The 19,154-nt window shown below is 37.4% G+C and overlaps 1 protein-coding gene across 1 annotated transcript; it reads right to left on the minus strand.

The window, feature by feature from the left end:
- Window positions 1–3,750: 3,750 nt before the first annotated feature.
- Window positions 3,751–18,432, minus strand: LOC148070482 (endothelin-1). The gene is made up of 4 exons (XM_087800987.1): window positions 18,293–18,432; window positions 16,740–16,983; window positions 8,531–8,677; window positions 3,751–4,938 (listed from the first exon to the last, which is right to left on the minus strand). Exons 1-4 carry the CDS (start codon window positions 18,360–18,362, stop codon window positions 4,866–4,868), a joined length of 534 nt encoding a protein of 177 aa, XP_087657113.1. The 5' UTR covers window positions 18,363–18,432; the 3' UTR covers window positions 3,751–4,865.
- Between the last annotated feature and the right edge of the window lie 722 nt (window positions 18,433–19,154).

Here is a 19,154-nt window from a genome sequence, read left to right on the forward strand (position 1 = left end):
AGGGTAAAATGCCATTCATGAATTAAAAGATTGAAATAAATTTGTGATACCACTAGATAATTATTTATTGGCCACAACTCAGTATTTCCTGACCACAAATTATTTTTTTATTTTTTTACCATGCCATGTCTGGGGGTCGTTCATGTCCATGTCAACTCTATTCAATTGACCTGAGGCTTATCCATCCCCTAGTGGCGGGACAGTGTCATCGCAGCTGATGCATTTGTATACAAATCCTGTTACTCATTTGCGGATCGTGAACCTCGGCAAGACTGTTGCAAAATAGATTTGAGCATACTTATTCTGAATTACACCTTTAAAAATTGAGTTACACATTGGTAAATTGAGTTACGCATTTGTGGATCACTGTACAGATAAATCATGTTACGCATTGACAAAACTTTAGCAATAGTAATGGCCCCATAGGGTCTCCTATGGATCTAGATCTCAGAAGTGTCCCGGGTGAGAGAGGTGAGCTGTGATCCTGCCTGCCTGGTGATGTACAGTTCCTACAGAAATGTAAGACGGCAGCCATTCTCCTCAATCATCAAAATGGATAATCTGCTGCAGTCTGTTATTGTCTGAAGCTGTTGCAGCAACGTACAACACGGTGATGGATGAGGTGATGATGGACTCCACAATAGCAGTGTAAAACTGCACCAGCCTCTTCCGTGGGAGGTGGAATTTCCTCAACTGACGCAGGAAGAACATCTTTTTGTTGCCCAGGAGTGATCTTGATGTGTGACTTTTGATCACAATATATACACACTGAAAACAAAATATACACTGATTGTCTAACAGAGTCTCACTAATAAACTGTGTTGGGATTTGATTCCAAAGGCACATGTTTGAGTTAGAGTTGGATGGATGGATGGATGGATGGATGGATGGATGGATGGATGGATGGATGGATGGATGGATGGATGGATGGATGGATGGATGGATGGATGGATGGATGGATGGATGGATGGATGGATGGATGGATGGATGGATGGATGGATGGATGGATGGATGGATGGATGGGTGGATGGATGGATGGATGGATGGATGGATGGATGGATGGATGGATGGATGGATGGATGGATGGATGGATGGATGGATGGATGGATGGATGGATGGATGGATGGATGGATGGATGGATGGATGGATGGATGGATGGATGGATGGATGGATGGATGGATGGATGGATGGATGGATGCAGTGACGTGTGGTGAGGTTCATGTTGGTGAGGCACTGACTCCTTCATTGATTTACTTACCTTATTTTATGTATATAAATCCAACAGAGTAACTTATTCAATTGGCTTCTGTTTTTTCACATCTCATCAGCATTGTTCACACACATATGAAGTTTAAAAAATGTATGATTGAATTAATCATTTCTCAACAAGTCTATATTGAATGGTTGTGATATGTTGTGGGATATTAAGTCTACATCCTCTAGATCTATGGCACTCTAGATTGTGGATAAATATTGATAAATATGTTCAAAAACCTTGTCATTTTTGGCATTGAAATAAGAGTCATAGCTGCAATATTATGTTTTAATTATCAATTTATATAAAGTTATGTATTCAAAATCTTTAAACTGCCATATTTAATGATCTGAGACCTTTCAATTGGCTGAAAATCTAAATTAGTTATAAACAATCATTTAAAAAGGACTGGGATTTTAACAGTATTTAGTATGACAGTGATAGGAAATAATTACAAGGAAGACGCAACTGATTCAATGCTCGTAATTTGAAAGCCAAGCGTTTTATTCCCCTATTAAATGGCGTTTGGGGGATTTACCGTAAAGTTTAGCGAGAACTCCTTCAAATTTGGCTCAAGAGTGAAGAATCCCGAGCGACAGCGTTAGACAAGTGCTGCTGTACTGACAGATAGACCCTCACATGTCTGTCACATTATGTAAATATGAAACTTCATGCTGCTGACAGGAATGCGGTGCAGCTTCGTGTCGATATCCGCCGGGTTTTCTCACCCTGGCTTATGATGAAGTGTGCCTTCAAAACCTCTAAAGGATTTCCTACGGTCGTTACTCATCGTCGAGAGAAAAATTCCTTAACTCTCCAAAATGTAATATTCAGAGGATATTTGAGTTTGACCCCAACATTTATGCACACCTGCACTCCAGACCAAACTGCAGCTCGCATTATTAGACTGATCTGGGAGACGTCATCCCTCCCAGAAATGATATATAGGCAGCAGAAAACATCTGGTAACTTAGAACACTCAGTCTTTCTGCACCTGAGATGTCTTGTCTGAGGAGAAGTTTTTATTCAATTGCATAAAACTGAAGATCACAAAAATGAACAACAAAAGCCTCCAATCAGCAGAAGAGCCGCAAGAAACATCTTAAGACATTTTTATTTGTTCAGGCTTTTCCTTGATTTTCTGGAACTCCTGTGTTGTTCTAAGTGTTATCTTGATCTTTTAAGTATATACTTTATTGATTATTGTTTTGATTGTTTAAGCGCTTTGTGACCCTGGTCTGGAAATACGCTCTATAAATACTTACTTACTTATAACCTTTCACATTGTGTTCTATTCGTCAGATTCATGTCATCTATAGCAGTGACTCTACCTCAGTTAAGCCTTTTTTTTGTGTGTGTGGAGAAACGAGATGCTTCATCATTCTTATGAGCGAAAGTGCTTTACAGATGTCTGGATAAGAACATCTGAAATAAATCATTTATTTTTTATAGAGGATTCAAATCATTTTACTCTCCAAAACCACGAACTGTGTGACTTGAAGTGGATTATTTTGAGATAAGTAAGGAGGATTTTTAAAGATCACATTGGAATCCAATGCCTGGATTGAACAGTTATTTCCTTTTTCCGGAGCTCAAGGTTGTCAAGTTGTGATGATGAACTCCTCCAAAGGTCACTGACAGTATGAAAAGATGAAATCAAAAGGTCAAATGGCTGTTAAAGAAGGATGCGTTGAAGACAAACACTTCCTCCGCAGTGGACCTCGTATATCTTCAACTGTGCCACTTGAAATCCAATATGTCTTTTCCGGTTACAATAGACCTCATATTTTCAAGTAACTAAGTTGTTCAAGGTATTATTTTGTTAATCATTTGAAGAGATCACCTACTGGACAAATCTATGCACACTAAACAAACAATGGCTAAAAGTAGATTTGATGTTGACAGAACCAATTGCTGTATTACTGTATTCCATTTGACCCTGAAAGAAAGTTTGATCCATTTTAACTATACAAGCGATACCTGAGCTAATTATGTGTAATACTTATTTGTTGAAATACCATGTCTAACAAAACTGTTGAAACAGCAAAACTGTAGGACATATAAATGGTTGCCTATCTCAGACAGTAAAGGGGAAAAAAAAAGTTTTTGCACGTTGGTGAAATGTGACATAATCACCTGATTATTACTATGCTTTGTGTAGGTGAGATTGTTTGTTTTATATCCAGGCATTTCTATTTAGTTGCAAGCAGTTTTCTTATTTCTTACCATTTTGAAGTCCCCACCTGGCAGTTTCACGAGTCTCATGTTGTTATGAACTAAAAGGTATTTTTACACGTATTTAATTAAATAATGTTTAAAAAAAACTAAGAATTCCTTTGAAGAAAGCATTGTAGAAAACACATGTTATACGTGATACATTGCAGGTTATCATGTGTGCCTGTATGTAGATCTTTGACATCATGTTTGGAATAGAAGCTTGAAAGTTTTGTCTTAGAAAAAACAACTAAATAAAAGATGCACTCGGACAAATTCAATGTATTTAAAAAGTATATTATTTTTCATATGCCATCTTTCACAATACCTTTGAACACATTAAGATACTTTTAACATATCGACACACACATCTCAGAGCTTGAACATGTAATTGCAAGAATGGAAATAAACCAGTCCCTCTTTAAATTGGTCGTGTTTTCATGATGAAGCAAGCAGTAGATTTTTGTTCCCTTTTATTTGGGTTAAAACATTCTGACTAGTAACAGAGTTTCCCATCGGATAATCTTTCATGGCTCTTGGAAAACTCAATAAACTCAGTTAGACATGTTAGAACAGTTTACCCTTTGGTTTCACAGGTTATCCTTCCCTTTTTTTTTTGACAGGTTGTTCAAAATCCAGACAGCGTTGTTTGAAGTTTCTTAAAAATCCTGAGTTACACTTCAAGTAGGTCTCAGAGTTCAGTGTTCTGGTCGACACACAAATGAGCTTCATTGTGAACTATGACCTACAGTTATTGGATTAAAGCAGGGCATTATTGGACTATAAACTCATTCTTTGTATCAGATAAACATTGCTATCCTTGTCACTTGTCTTGAGTATTTTTACTTCCACAGGGATAAAATAAGTAAAAATGTGTGATATAACATAATCACATGATTTATGGTTTGAAGACGTATATATTATACATGTAGAAATTAAATATGAACACAATGTATTAACCTTACACCAAGCAGTGGCTTGAGCTTAATAAGAAAACTACATTTGATATGCCCTTGAGAGAAAGTGCTTCGTCATTTTGACTGAAATGTCAATCGCCAATCCGCGAGATTAATGTGAAACTAGACGATCGGGTTGGTTACTAGCTGACAGAAAGAAACATCATCCGTGCAAGTGTTGAGTTAACTAATGTGGAGTGAGCTGTAAACGTGAAACAATGTCTTTGAAATGTTCCGCACAAGTCGTCCCATTTTCAAATGAATGAGAATCCATACGTCTGAGATCTGTGCCGGGAACACCCACTGACTGCGCTTTAATCCTCCCAGGGATTCCTTCAACTGCGTGTTCATCCAGAAGTCTGATGGACAGTCAACGACCACATGTGTATGGGTATATATATATTTATATATAGGATTCTTCCAGATAAGGAGCGGATCACTCAGATGGTTTTCAAAGGTGGGAAAGCTCTCCGCCTCTCATCTTTAGGCTCCACATTGGGTGGTCTTCTGTGCCTGGATGAAGGAAATATAGAGAACAAATCAGGTTTTGCTTATTCAGAGTGAGAACAGACAGTTTTCCTTCTAAGCTTGCTTATATACTGTACATGTGGAGCTAGGAACTGTTTTGCTTTGTCTTAAAAAAGAAAGCACAAGCGTCAAGGTGACCCAGAGGCCCAAAGAATGTCCCTTAAATCATGTATCGTGCTTATTTTAAATTGATCTAACTCCTCCAAGGTTTACCCTATCTAGAAAACTTCACCATTGTGTTATCTCTGGGTCAAGGTGACCCGGAGGCCCAAAAACAAATGGAATACCTTGCGTTGTCTCTGGGTCAAGGTGAACGACCTTCCTGGCTCAATACATATGCAATCGTGGAGATCGTTCACCTTGGCCGTGAGACAACACAAGGGTTACCACAAAAACATTGTTTTTTGGGCCTCTGGGTCACCTTGACCCAGAGATAATACCAGGGACACCATGAGCACATTTGTTTTCGGACCTTCAGGTCACCTAGACCATGAGACAACACAAGGGATACCATCAACACATTGTTTTTTGGGGCCTCGGGATCACCTTGACCCTGAGATATATAAATAGAGATTATTATTATTATTATTATTATAACACAAGGGATACTGCAATCACATTTGTTTTCGGGCCTTCGGGTCACCTTGACCCAGAGACAACACATGGGATACCATAAACACATTTGTTTTGGGGCCTTTGGGTCACCTTGACCTAGAGACAACACAAGGGTTACCATAAATTATTTGTTTTTGGGCCTTCGGATCACCTTGACCCTGAGATAACACAAGGGATACTGCAATCACATTTGTTTTCGGGCCTCCGGGTCACCTTGACCCAGAGACAACACAAGGGTTACCATAGATGATTTGTTTTTGGGCCTTCGGGTCACCTTGACCCCAGAGATAACACAAGGGATACTGCAATCACATTTGTTTTCGGGCCTCCGGGTCACCTTGACCCAGAGACAACACAAGGGTTACCATAAATGATTTGTTTTTGGGCCTTCGGGTCACCTTGACCCCAGAGATAACACAAGGGATACTGCAATCACATTTGTTTTCGGGCTCCGGGTAACCGTGACCCAGAGATAATACAAGGGATACTGCAATCACATTTGTTTTCGGGCCTTCGGGTCACCTTGACCCAGAGATGAGGTTAACGTGTATCTGAAAGCAGAGAAATTAAGTTACCTTATAATTGTATGTAGTTATTTTTGAAGGAGAATGAGGATTAGTGTCAAATGTCTTTGTTCAATCTTAATTGGGGTTTTTATTAAATATAGATTGTGACTTTTGTACTGGTGTGATGGCTCAAAGAACGCAAAAGTATTTTCCGAGTTATAAATGTCGGCTGAAGGATTCTTTTGTTACGCTATAAACATATTAACACAAAGAAAACTGCAGTATGGATAAATGCCCAGTTGTTGTAAACCCAAAACATTGATTTCAGTAGTATGAGCTACCTCCCGCTTGACAGCTAAGACTTTCAAAATACTCTCACAAATTCAGACCATGTGTGGCCGCCCAAGCCCACAACCTCTACACAGAGAGAAGAAATATTTAATTAAATCATTGAATAACAAATCTGGAAGTCGTTTTTTGAGCAATAAATAAATGATAATAAAAAAATATTCCATTAGGTTCGATGGCTGTGGAATTGTATTGATTCTCTTTTTTTGATCAATATGATTTACTGTTTTAATATCTCAACATTTTTTAGGAGCACTGTCGTTTTTTAATGGTTTAATAATAGTTTAAAGGGGAAAAAACTGGCTTATTGAACTCTGAACTATGACTGTTTTCAAATTATAATAATAACAAGGTAGGATTAAAATAAACGCAGTAATTTAAAGACAAGATATTTGCTTTCATGTGTTTATGTTTTCTAGCTAAGATAACATTACGTTGATGAAAATATGCAGGTCAAATACAGGGTTAAGATGACAGAATACACAATTACGAGGGAGAAGTTTTTCCTCATAATTAAATTCTCAATGATTCATTATGTTTCTACTTCATTATGATGTTGAACATTTTTTGAAGCAATATCATGAGCTGTTTATCTACAACAAACACACTTCTCCATTTGGGAAACCATGTGATGTATTTTGTTAATAGCTAAATGTGGACAAAACTGAAACTCTAGTTATTGCTCCTGATGATAAAGTTCCAGGGTTGAGTCAGTACTTGGGTGACTTAGGTCAGTCTGTCAAACTGAGCCTGAGAAACCTGGGTGTTGTATTTGACAAAGACATGTCTCTAGTTCACCACTGCAGAAAACTGAACAGAAACCATTTCCTTCGACTGAGAAATATCTCTAAATTTAGGAAAATGATGTCACAACACGATCTGGAGCTTGTAATCCATGCTTTTGTGTCTTCTCGTTTTGACTATTGTAACAGTTTGTTTTCATGTCTTAACAAGGAGCTGTCTCACCTACAGTTAATACAAAACTCTGCAGAGAGAATTCTGACCCGCTCTAGTAGAAGAACTCACATTTCTCCGATCATTAAAACTCTTCACTGGCTGCCTGTTTCTTTTAGGATTAATATCACATTTTTGGTTCTTACTTTCAGATCTATTCATGGTCAGGCTCCTCCTTACATCAGTGATCTGGTCCAGCCTTACACCCCAGCTCGGGTACTGAGGTCACACAAAGTATGTTTATAAACCGAACTCCACTTTGCCAGAATTGTTTTCCCTTTAAACTAATACTAATTTATTATATTTATATGTAATACATCCAACATATATGTTTTCTTAGACTTTTTCAACACAAAATGTATTCTGAACCACATTTCCTTAGCATTAGCCTTTTAAAGCTATGATTATTCTTACAGTTACATCCTGAAGACAGAGTACATTTTCATCTCAGTTGACTTCTATTTGAATTCGGTGGGCCCATGCTGAGTTACAACTGCAACGATTACTTTGTTGACAAAAGACAGTGAAATATTCATCGTTTAATTAAGTTTTTGGCTACTGTCGCTTTATAATCACTGCCGAGAGTCGCGCATTGGAGTCTTTGTTAAGCAAACATGATGACTTCCCTAAAAAGCAGCCAAGCTCTCAAAAAACGTTGATAGTTTGGGAATGTTTTACCTCATATGTCAAAAACAAAGGATCACTTGCAAGGCTTTTTCAGATACAGCCATAATGTCAGCGACGTCTGTGATGCACCAACATTTAAATTGAAAACATGTCAAACTGTTGTTGAAGAAATCTGTATTGTCATAATCCCCATTTGTAACAATGGGGTTTGCAGTTGTTTATGGTTTAATTTCAGGATTCTCGCAGGTCAGTGAAGGCATCATTAGATTGGCTGTGTTGAGAAAGGGTGTTTTGGTTTCATGGTACATTAAAGGATGACAACAGAATTGAAATACCAAAAAAACCTTAGTTAGTTTTTTTCAAAGCACATTTTTTTAACAGTATATACCTATTATTTCCCTGATGGTCTATAATTAACTTGTCTTCATGTGGGCTTGTAAGGGGGATGGATGGGTCCAACCATTGCCTAAGAAGAATAACTTGACGGTCTGCGGAGCTGACAGCTTGTTATTTGTTTACAGTATTACCTGTTCAAGCAGAAGCTGCTGCAGCCGGGGTCACTCTCCGACACACACCAGCAACGCTGGACATTCCCGAGCATCCCTTGCTCTTCCTTTATGGAACGCTTCAGACGCATGCCCTGGTAACTGGACATGCCGTATGGTACAGTGTTCCTGCAACAGAAAGATGGTGGCATATGGTGACCTGATTGAAAAAAAGTAAAAGTCTTTAGACTGATCCCTGGAATCATTTGTATTGCACTTGTGTTCGACCATTCAATATTCGCACTCAAAGCAATAGTACATTCATTATCTTGAGACTTGTGAATGTAGGTAGTAGTATTTTAATACAGAACAAAAACGAATTAAAGGGCAACTAATGTGAAAACCTAAATCAGTCTTCCTCTCCAAGATGCAGTAAGTCACTCATTATGACCATGTTTTAAACTTTATAAAGTACCGCATTAGAGTCTTTGTTAAGCAAACATGATGACTTCCCTAAAAAGCAGCCAAGCTCTCAAAAAACGTTGATAGTTTGGGAATGTTTTACCTCATATGTCAAAAACAAAGGATCACTTGCAAGGCTTTTTCAGATACGGCCATAATGTCAGCGACGTCTGTGATGCACCAACATTTAAATTGAAAACATGTCAAACTGTTGTTGAAGAAATCTGTATTGTCATAATCCCCATTTGTAACAATGGGGTTTGCAGTTGTTTATGGTTTAATTTCAGGATTCTCGCAGGTCAGTGAAGGCATCATTAGATTGGCTGTATTGAGAAAGGGTGTTTTGGTTTCATGGTACATTAAAGGATGCCAACAGAATTGAAATACCAAAAAAACCTTAGTTAGTTTTTTTCAAAGCACATTTTTTTAACATGCAACTAATGTGAAAACCTAAATCAGTCTTCCTCTCCAAGATGCAGTAAGTCACTCATTATGACCATGTTTTAAACTTTATAAAGTACCCCCCCCCCCCCGTCTAAAATCTCAGCAAACAAGAGGTTAAGAGAGTGAAGCCAATTATGACCTAATAATGGTTTCACACCTCAAGCCAGCTGTTAACTGGTCCTTGGAGATGGAGGCTTCTGGGATTGATGATGTGGTGACAAACCTTGATACTTGGTTAATCACAGCAGAGTGTGCATGTTTATGGTAAAAGAGATTTAATCTTCATAAAAATCCAGCATTTTCAGTGGCCGGGTTTAAGCATATTTTCTTGTTTCTTATGTAAATATTTAATATAAAAGAACATATGATGAGGACAATAGAGGTCCAAGATCTATTTAAGAGACACTTAAATCCACTCATCAGTTGCCCTTTAACAATGCAGTATGAGAACTCCACATAAACTCTCTGACAACTGTCAGCTGCTGTCTAGTGGTACATTAGAATGTGAGACTTTTGTTCAACATCAAATTCTGAGCTTGACATTATTTAGCCGGTGAGTCTTACCGTAAAAAGAAACACAATACATCTGCAATTAAATCTTGTATTGAGTTATAATACATAATGACATGTTGGATTATATCACCCCCTCTAGATTGGGTAAAAAAAAAAAAGACAAACATGCATTTTCTGAATCTGAAACCATCCATAAATCTTTCCCGGAAAAATAAGCTCTGTGAAACCACAGACCAATACTGGGAGGAAATAGTTAATTCCAACTTTTTGGAGGTTCTTCTTATTTCAGTCCTTCACGATATGAACAGTGAGTGTAAATATATGCTAAACAAAAAAATATCATGAGAACAGTGACAGCTTTTAAAAATCTTTATTCCTGCAGCCAACAAAATAAAATACTGCTACTTTTATGGGAGTAACTTCAAACAACAAGTCAGCCAGAAGCATTGCTATAAAAAAAATAGAATCATACTTTCATGTTGTAATTTAGGGGAAAATAAATCTTATAAAGTTAACTTGCACTACTTTGTTATTTAGAAAAACAGTTCCAGTGAAAGGAAAACGTTAATGGTGGCCGATTCGTAATGCTAAAAAATGTGCAGAAACTGGGATTTAACTTTTATTCAGCAATTTGTTCACACCCTTGCGAGAGAATGTGTAACAATTGATTTATAACCAACTTAATAATATGTACACAACTTTTTTCTTTGCCTAATATGGACAAGAAATGTGTCTCAAATGTGTCTTCTTCTCGAAGGAGAAGTGCTCACTCACAAAGATCTTGACAGTTCTTCATGTTTAGGTGATGACAACTGAGAGCAAAAACAACCGTTTTGCATTTTTATGTGTTCAGTTTTGATTTCTCTCCCACTTCTAACTGGTCTTCTCCAGCTATTCCTAGCCTTGAACAATGTGTCACAACAATCTTTTCCTCTAAACCCTTCACCAACAATTGTGTCTCTAGCATGGAGAGGCGTCATGTGGACCGTGTCATCACCACTCTCATCTTTACCGCTCCTTCAGGAGGTGGACTTTTAGAAAATTACAAATTGAACTAAATAACCCTTGCAAAAATTGATGTATGTATGAATGGATATGTTTGTCAACTGCTCTTCATGTTGTTAGCTGCACCAAAGTAAATGAAAAGCTGATTTACACCTGCAGAGTTAAGATATTGTTTCATTGAAAATGAATGTTTAATGTAACTATAACTGTCCCAGTAATATTACAGGTCTTACTTGTCATTTTTTCCCCGTGAGAAGGTAGCATAAGGGACGTAAAGTACGAGGCCACACACACATATATGCCACGTTATCTTCTGCAACTAAACACCAACTTCATGACGAATTTAAATCATATCATATCAGCACCAAACGTTCTATTTCTCTCTTTGCGCTTTATGGATCTACTGACTCTTTCAAGAAACATCTTAAGACATTTTTATTTGTTCAGGCTTTTCCTTGGTTTTCTGGAACTCCTGTTGTGCTCTCAGTTTTATCTTGACTTTTAAAGTATAAACTTTATTGAATATTGTTTCGATTGTTTAAGCGCTTTGTGACCCTGGTCTGGAAAAGCGCTATATAAATACAAATTACTTACTTACTTACTTATGTAACATCAGATGGAAAACAGACTTTGATAACTGTCTACACTGACAAAAGTCTCAACAGATTATTGTATGGACTAATTGGCCAGATTTTATAAGGAAAGACAATCCGTTCCATGGTCTACACTTGTTGTTTTATTTTCTCATTTCACATATGATATACATTTCAAAAGAATGTCTGTGACCTAATATGGTTGTAGGTCTGTTAAATGTTCTTCCATATGACACCACAGAACAGATGGAGTTGTGAATGAGAGATGCTGGTTCAAGCCCAGCTCCAGGCGTGTTTGTGATGGAGTTACTCTGCTGCCGCCTCTTGTTGCAGAAGACTTGTCAAGCTCTCGAGCATGTGGCCAAATGGTAATGTAAAATAACCCTACATATTTAAACTACGGTTTGAGCAAATGGGCAGAAGAGGGACAACACAAACAAGAAAACGTAAACACAAAGATCAAAAAAAGGACCCCAGCTACACATACATTTAAAAATTTGTGATGCGAGCGAGGGTTGTGTATCTATAGCTTAAGAAACATGTGGAAAGTACGTCTGCTTCTTATTACAGTGGCATGTTTTCCAAAACATTTCAACTTTTAAACTCGTGCTTGGTTTGTGACATGTAATGTATTCAGAGGTAACTGATTTTAAAAGAAAACAGTTGAGAACAAAAAATGATTAAAAAAGTGTGAGTCTTTAGTTGTAGTTCGTTCAAACTACTTTGTGTAATCAAACAAAGGAACCCTAACCATCAGAATGTTATTTTAAAAACAAGCGTCAGTCAATTCTCCGGTCCATTCTCACCATGACATTTGACCACAACGTATGGTCAAATAAATACTCACTGCTCCAGCTGAAATATCATAGCCCTCTACGGGACACTTGGATAGCGAGCAGGAGACGAAAAAGTGGTAACCCCCCCCTCCCCCCCTTGCCTTACAATTTAGATCCCTCATCACTCAGAGGAAATCGAACCACTGTCATGGAACTCTTACAGCATTGCGAGCCCTTCCTTCCACAGCAGCCACTCTATAGGCTCTCTCGTGAGACATGTTTAAGATTCAGTTCTAGCCTTCACATTTTCTTTTTCATTCCTATGGACCCAGATGTCTGTCCCTGGAACAGCTGCTTCACATTATGTGCAGTACGTGAACCGAAAAAGAAATGTATAGTAAACACATGCATGGTTCATTTGGCGAAAACAGTCCCTGGAAGTTATTTATCATATTTTCTGACAGAAAAACATTGGGGAAGAACTTTAAGTCAACATGAAACTGCCTTAACGGTAGACCTTAAGTAGCACTATCAGGTAAATAATCTCCCACAAACCACATACCCAAACATTGTGTTTACTAAACTTCCAAATTTTAAAATCAATGCTGGCTCTTGGTTGTAGGTTTTATTACATGTCTCTCTCTGTTCTTGTGACACACAAATACACCGGTAAAAGTAGCTGCTAATATATAACGAGTTTTCGCTCTGAAATAAATGTATAATAATAATAATGCTGATCAGAATAATCTGTCCACTAGCATCAGAATTACGGGTAATTCAACAATATAAATGAAACAAAGATTACTTTTTGACCCACAAGAACAAACATTTAATTTGTTTGGAGAGAAATAATGGCATGTTCAAAACCACACTACAGTTTAAATAAATGTATGATGAAATGCTTTATAGTTAATGTCGTCGTCTCATATGAAGGAAAGCCTTTTAATAGGATTGCATATATGGTAAGCATTTCAAAGTGTGTACAGTATCAGTATTCACGGAATTAAATAAGTGCCTTTGTTAGTGCTTATAGCCCTCCCGACTCGGAGCCTGTACGCTGGGGTTCACCTCGGTAGATATAAATAGGGGGTAAAGTCGTAACTGACATTTATGTCTTCACTCTAAATAGCAGTTCAGAATACCTTCTCCCTGTGGAGTCAGTAAATGGAACCCATGGAACCCCTCCCCATCACTCTGACTTACATGATCATGTGGTGCAATGAAAAGTGTGACTTGGAAAGGCTTGACTGGCTATATTGACCCTCTCAATATAAACCTCATTTGCACAGCAACTAGTGATGGGCACGGCAGTTCTTTTGAGTGTACTGAATCACTAGAATCAGTTCATTAAAATGATTCGTTCAAAAGATTTGTTCAGTTCGTTCATTCACCAAATCACTAACTCTGTGCTTATGGAGCTGCAATTTCTCCTACTTCCTGAACGCAGCCAAACAACCATGATTCAGACCCGAGGTTCACATTCACTGCACTTGAGGGACAATACAAAAAAAAAAGACGCCCGGTGAACAAGAACGAGTGACATTCGCGAGGAATTAGCAAATAGAGAAGATCTTGAGGTGTGTTCACAGCCGAACTTGAAACCTCGTTCACTGACCGAATCCCTGACGCGCGAATCACCCGGAAGAGAATCCTTTTCACTGAACGAATCTTTTGGAATCCCCGGAAGAGAACTCGTTCACTCACTGACGGAATCTTTAGAGAATCCCCGGAAGAGACCTCTTCACTCACTAAACCGAATCTTTGAGTCGAATCGTTCGCGAACGACACAACACTAACAGCAACAGGGGAACCCAACAGGGAACGATATATGATCCTTTCAAGATCGTTTTTATGCAGCATCTGCACTTCATCATCATCCGGGGTGAGCGTAAAAAAAAAAAAAAACGCTAGAGTTTGTTTCACAGCATATGTTACCATGGCTACCAACTCTATTGATCCTTACTTTCATGAAAAACTCCCTCTGTGTTCGGAAGATATGCCCCAGCACCTCAGATATATCCTGAGAACAACTAAAACTAACCCCAAAACTTAAATTCATTAAAGAAAACAAGCTGCAATGTCTCCAGTGAAACGCTCCATACATTCATGATCATAATTACTTGACCTTCTGTCATGAATTGAATGCAGACGTGTACTACATTTTACAATACATTACTGTATGTAAGCTTTGCTGTCTATTGAGAACCAGAGCCTTTTACGTAATATTTCTTCACATGTGATTAACATTGGAAAAACATATGTAATCCATCAGAGTCTAAGCTGGGTCCCCTGTCAAACTGTTAGAACTCTGTGTGGCCCACCAGTCTATAAGCTATCCCAGCCCTTGACACCTGCCCCACAGCGAAGGAGAGCCTACCAGACAGACCTGGAAGGACTGAACATCTGGAGGGATCTCCTTAGAGAAACACCTCTGACAGAACTTAAACCATTACAGAGGGAGGCTGGTGACATTGAGCTGGAGCTTAGGTCTTAAAGTCTGGATCATAGAACTGTCAACAGAGGCTGTTTAGTCTCTGTAAGACCAGTGCCAGTGTGTGTTCTTTAGTAAGAGTTGGACCTGCCCATTATTACAGGATTTGTTCACAGAATTTCTCTCTGGGCAGAAGGGGTCTTTGGTTTAGTAACCGCAAACCCAAATCTCTGCTTTTTGCAGGCGATGTATGGCTGTTGGCTCCTTACCACCAAGACCTTCAGTCTCCACTGAATGGATTGGTAGCTAAATGTTAAGTGTGAGAGAAGAGTGAGAAAGGTTGAATTTCTTGTCCAGGTTGGAGGTGCTGGGTCAGTTTAAAGCACAGCTAATGTCAAACTCCAATTTTCTTGACTGACTCCCATATTTCAAATGTTGAAGTCTTCCTCTCCAAGATGAAGATATGACTTTATAAAGCCCCTCACCCCTTCTGAAATCTCAGCGAACAAAAGGTTATGAAGGTGAAGTCGATTATGAAGTAATAATGGTCTTCACTCCTCCTCCAGCCAGCTGTAATCACGCCCCTGCTTTGTTTATACAACTGGAGGTGATTGATGGGATTGATGACGTGCGGTGACAAACCTCGATTTGATCCCCAGAAAAATGAGAAGTGTTTTCAGTGGGCGGGGCTTAAGTACATTTTCTAATGTAAATATTTCAATACACTTTCTCCTTTTCAAAATTAGGAGGAAGCCTAACAAGCCAAATACTTTCCATTGATAAAAACAACTTGATCTGGACTAGATCACAACAATTCACACCTATAAGTATTTTCTTTCTGGATTTATTGACAAAACACAGTCCTGGGAACGATGTGTGTAAAGGCCCAGCTGAACGGACCGAAACTCTACTAGTTAGAAACTGAACAAAATGGACAGCTTGCTTTGTCGTTAGGTAGTGAGAGGAATGAAAGTGAGAGTCTCTTCACGGAGGCATGTGTTTGCTGAACATTAGGCCTTAACAATTATTCCAACTAAATCATCTCAATGTAAGAGAATCCCATTGTCAAATCTCTATGGCTGTGATTTAAAAAAATAGACCAAACAAACCATACAACAGGTCATTGTTGTCACCCTCAAAAAAGAGTAGAAGAAGTTCATATTTCATGACTTTTTCAATGACTTCCTGCCTGATTGACCTTGTCAGCACCTCTTTAATGCGGTCCAGTCTGGCAGGGCCTCTGATGCATATGCATGAATTCTTTTAACTGTGAAAAAAACTCCATATGGATTTGATGTTTGTCTGGGATCAACTATTTTCCAGAACAAGAGCATGTAAGAGAAATAGTCAAAACAAAGAGAGATAAGTAGTGACAGACCATATAGCAAAAATGAACAGCCCCAGTTAAAAGGTTTGAAAATTAAACCTTGAATAACCTGAGCACGTCCTACACAGAAGTGCATGTATTTATTTGAGAACAGTGCAAAAATGGATTAAGTGTAGTTTCAAATGTTATTAGTGATATGATGGGTTTAATGAAAAAATGTATAAACGCAACATATTTTAATGCAACATAAACAATGCAGTTGAAGTCATATTGACCCATATTGTCTGACTAATGCAAAACATGTAGCTAGATATTGTGAATTACATCATGAAATGATCTATAAAATACATAGTGAAATACAATAGTTAAAGGCTGTATTGTAAAGGCCCAGCTGCTAGGGATGTAGCAGATATAGCATTGCATGTTTTACACTCATATTATACAAATAACTGACAATTAAATATACATATAAAAGGCTTTATATGGCCTTATATATTTTTTTTAACTTTTTCAATCTATTACTTACTTAGTTACTAATATAACTCACATATTCAACTTGATATTATACATTCAATACACTCTGAAAAACACAAAAAACCTACATATGTATGAGGCTCATTAACCCGAGCACCACTGTCATGATAAAAGAAAACAAGTGTCATCATCATCAATCATTGAGAAGAAGAAGAGCGAGACTCACTCTGGCGTGTTGATCCAGATGATATCCAGGTGGCAGTAATAAACACACTCCTTATCTTTATAAGTGTAGCACGTACATCTCTTGTCTCGCCTCCGGGCGGCAGGGCGTTGACAGGTGGGACACGGTCGCTCCTCACCCTGAGGGCTGGTGTTCGTCAAGCTCTTCTGTGTGGCGGACGCGAGGCGGTTCAGCTCCGACAATTCTGCCTCCCTCCTCTGGCTCACATCTCTCCTGGACGAGGAACCTGAAGGATCGCAGCCATTTGAGCATCTTGTTTCACAAGCTGGACTGAAATAGATTCAGCGATTGTAATGTCTCAGGTTCTCATGTAGAATTGGAACTTTATAATATGACATATATTGCTAGATCTTTTTTGAGTTTGCCTCTTTTGTCACGGATCCAACAAAAATGTATTTCCCAACACTTAACTAAACTCATTCATGGGCCAAGTACGTATTATTTGTGGCCCTAATGAAGTACTGCAATACAAATGATCATCTATAAATGTTTCTAACGGCCAACAACTTCATTATTTAACCTTATATTTAAAATCCTTTTTAGGACTCTTTTCTATCTTTCCTCAGTCCTTTTTTGAGCAATACTTTTGAAAAAGTGTCTTAATATTATTTTCATGTTTTCTTGCAAAATAATTAATTTAAGTACTGACTTATGACATTCTATTTGCTTAAAAAGCTGTTTGTGCACAGTGTATTGTATTATTAAAAAAAAATAAAACTTAATAGTTGACAAATATCTGACTTTATTTTCATGTTCAGCAAGTTTTGAAGTATAAGTGAACAAAGTTTCATGTATTTTTACTGTAGAAATATAGATTTATTGTCATTTAAGTACAGTGTATTATTGTCACTGTTAATCAATTATAAGAATTAAAATAGATTGTGCTTGATTAACAGTGACAATAATACACTGTACTTAAATGACAATAAATCAATATTTCTACAGTAAAAATACATTAAACTGTGTTCACTTATACTTCAAAACCTGCTGAACATGAAAATAAAGTCAGATCTTTGTCAACTATTAAGTTTTATTTTTTATAATAAAATACATTGTGCACAAACAGCTTTTTAAGCAAGTAGTACGTCATAAGTCAGTACTTAATTTATTTCAACAACCGTAAATGAATTACTTTGCAAGAAAAGAAAATAATAAAAAGTAAATTTGTCAGTGATAGTGTCGTAGATCCTTCAGGTGTCTCCTCTCTCTCACTGCCGTAACACCTTCACAAAAGCGCAAGTTTTTTCTTTCTTTAAATGAAATCATGAATTACATTTACTTTTTGTAGCATTACATAATATTTAATACTTATAATACTATGCGTGGGTAAGCTTAGTTTGTTTGTTTTTTTAAAGTAAAAGGGGTTTGATGTTGAGATGCGTTAACATTGTGCATAATTAATAATAATAAATAATAATTGAAGAAAACAAATGACACCAACATACTATTGTCACTTTTTTTGTTGCATTCACTATATAACATTAAATGTGTTTCCTGATATAATTTAATTTAAATATTAAAATACATTTTCTCACCGTTTGCCAAAGACGCTCCAAAAACGATCAAAATCAAAACTCCCACATCAAACGCTGAAGCATGAGCCATCACAGAGGAAACATCAGAACGGAAGGGAAAACTATTTAAAGAAATGTAAAAAAAAAAAAGCAAAGAAGGAATAAATGAAGAAGCAGGTGTCGAGGTGTCCGCCCTGAATCTCTTGAGGTCCTTACTGTGATCCAGGTCCTCATCACCGACTGAAGTACAGCAACAAGTGAGCGCTAGTGTGACTCACGCTTCCTGCCTGGATTTCAAAATAAGACAAACGCGCTGTATTCCAAAAGCGCAGTTTTCAAATATATTAGTTGAGTCAAAAAGGTCTTCCTCAAAGTCAAAGTATATGTGTTATTGCACAAAAGCAAGAGAGTAAATGTAACAATATACATTCAGTCACTTTAGTTGAGGTTTAATCATTCAAGTATTTATTTTGTTAGTACTCATTACAAACTGAAATCCCACAAACTGTAAAGTGTCTAGGGCAACAAAATAAAAAAGAATTAAATAGAAAATGAATGGCCGGACTACTGGAACTTACCTCACACATGTGACACATTATACAAGCTTATTTATTTTGTTAGTAGTGAATATCATAGCAGAGTTATCTGAAGACACTTTTAGACAGTAAAAACACTACTACATTAGCAGTGAAAGAAAAGGTTCCAGTGAATTACAATTTAAATGTTATGTTTTTATTTTATTATAACATAAAAAAAAGAGGACCAACAGAGCTTTTCTTCTTTTCAGATCGAAACCCACGCACCCAAAGAATAGCTTTGCAGAAAAACGACATTAAAACTTAGCCAAACATTTAATAATATTAATACTGATGAAAATATTTCT

This window comes from Callionymus lyra, chromosome 10, assembly GCF_982586985.1.
Source record: "Callionymus lyra chromosome 10, fCalLyr1.hap1.1, whole genome shotgun sequence".
Taxonomy (NCBI): domain Eukaryota; kingdom Metazoa; phylum Chordata; class Actinopteri; order Syngnathiformes; family Callionymidae; genus Callionymus; species Callionymus lyra.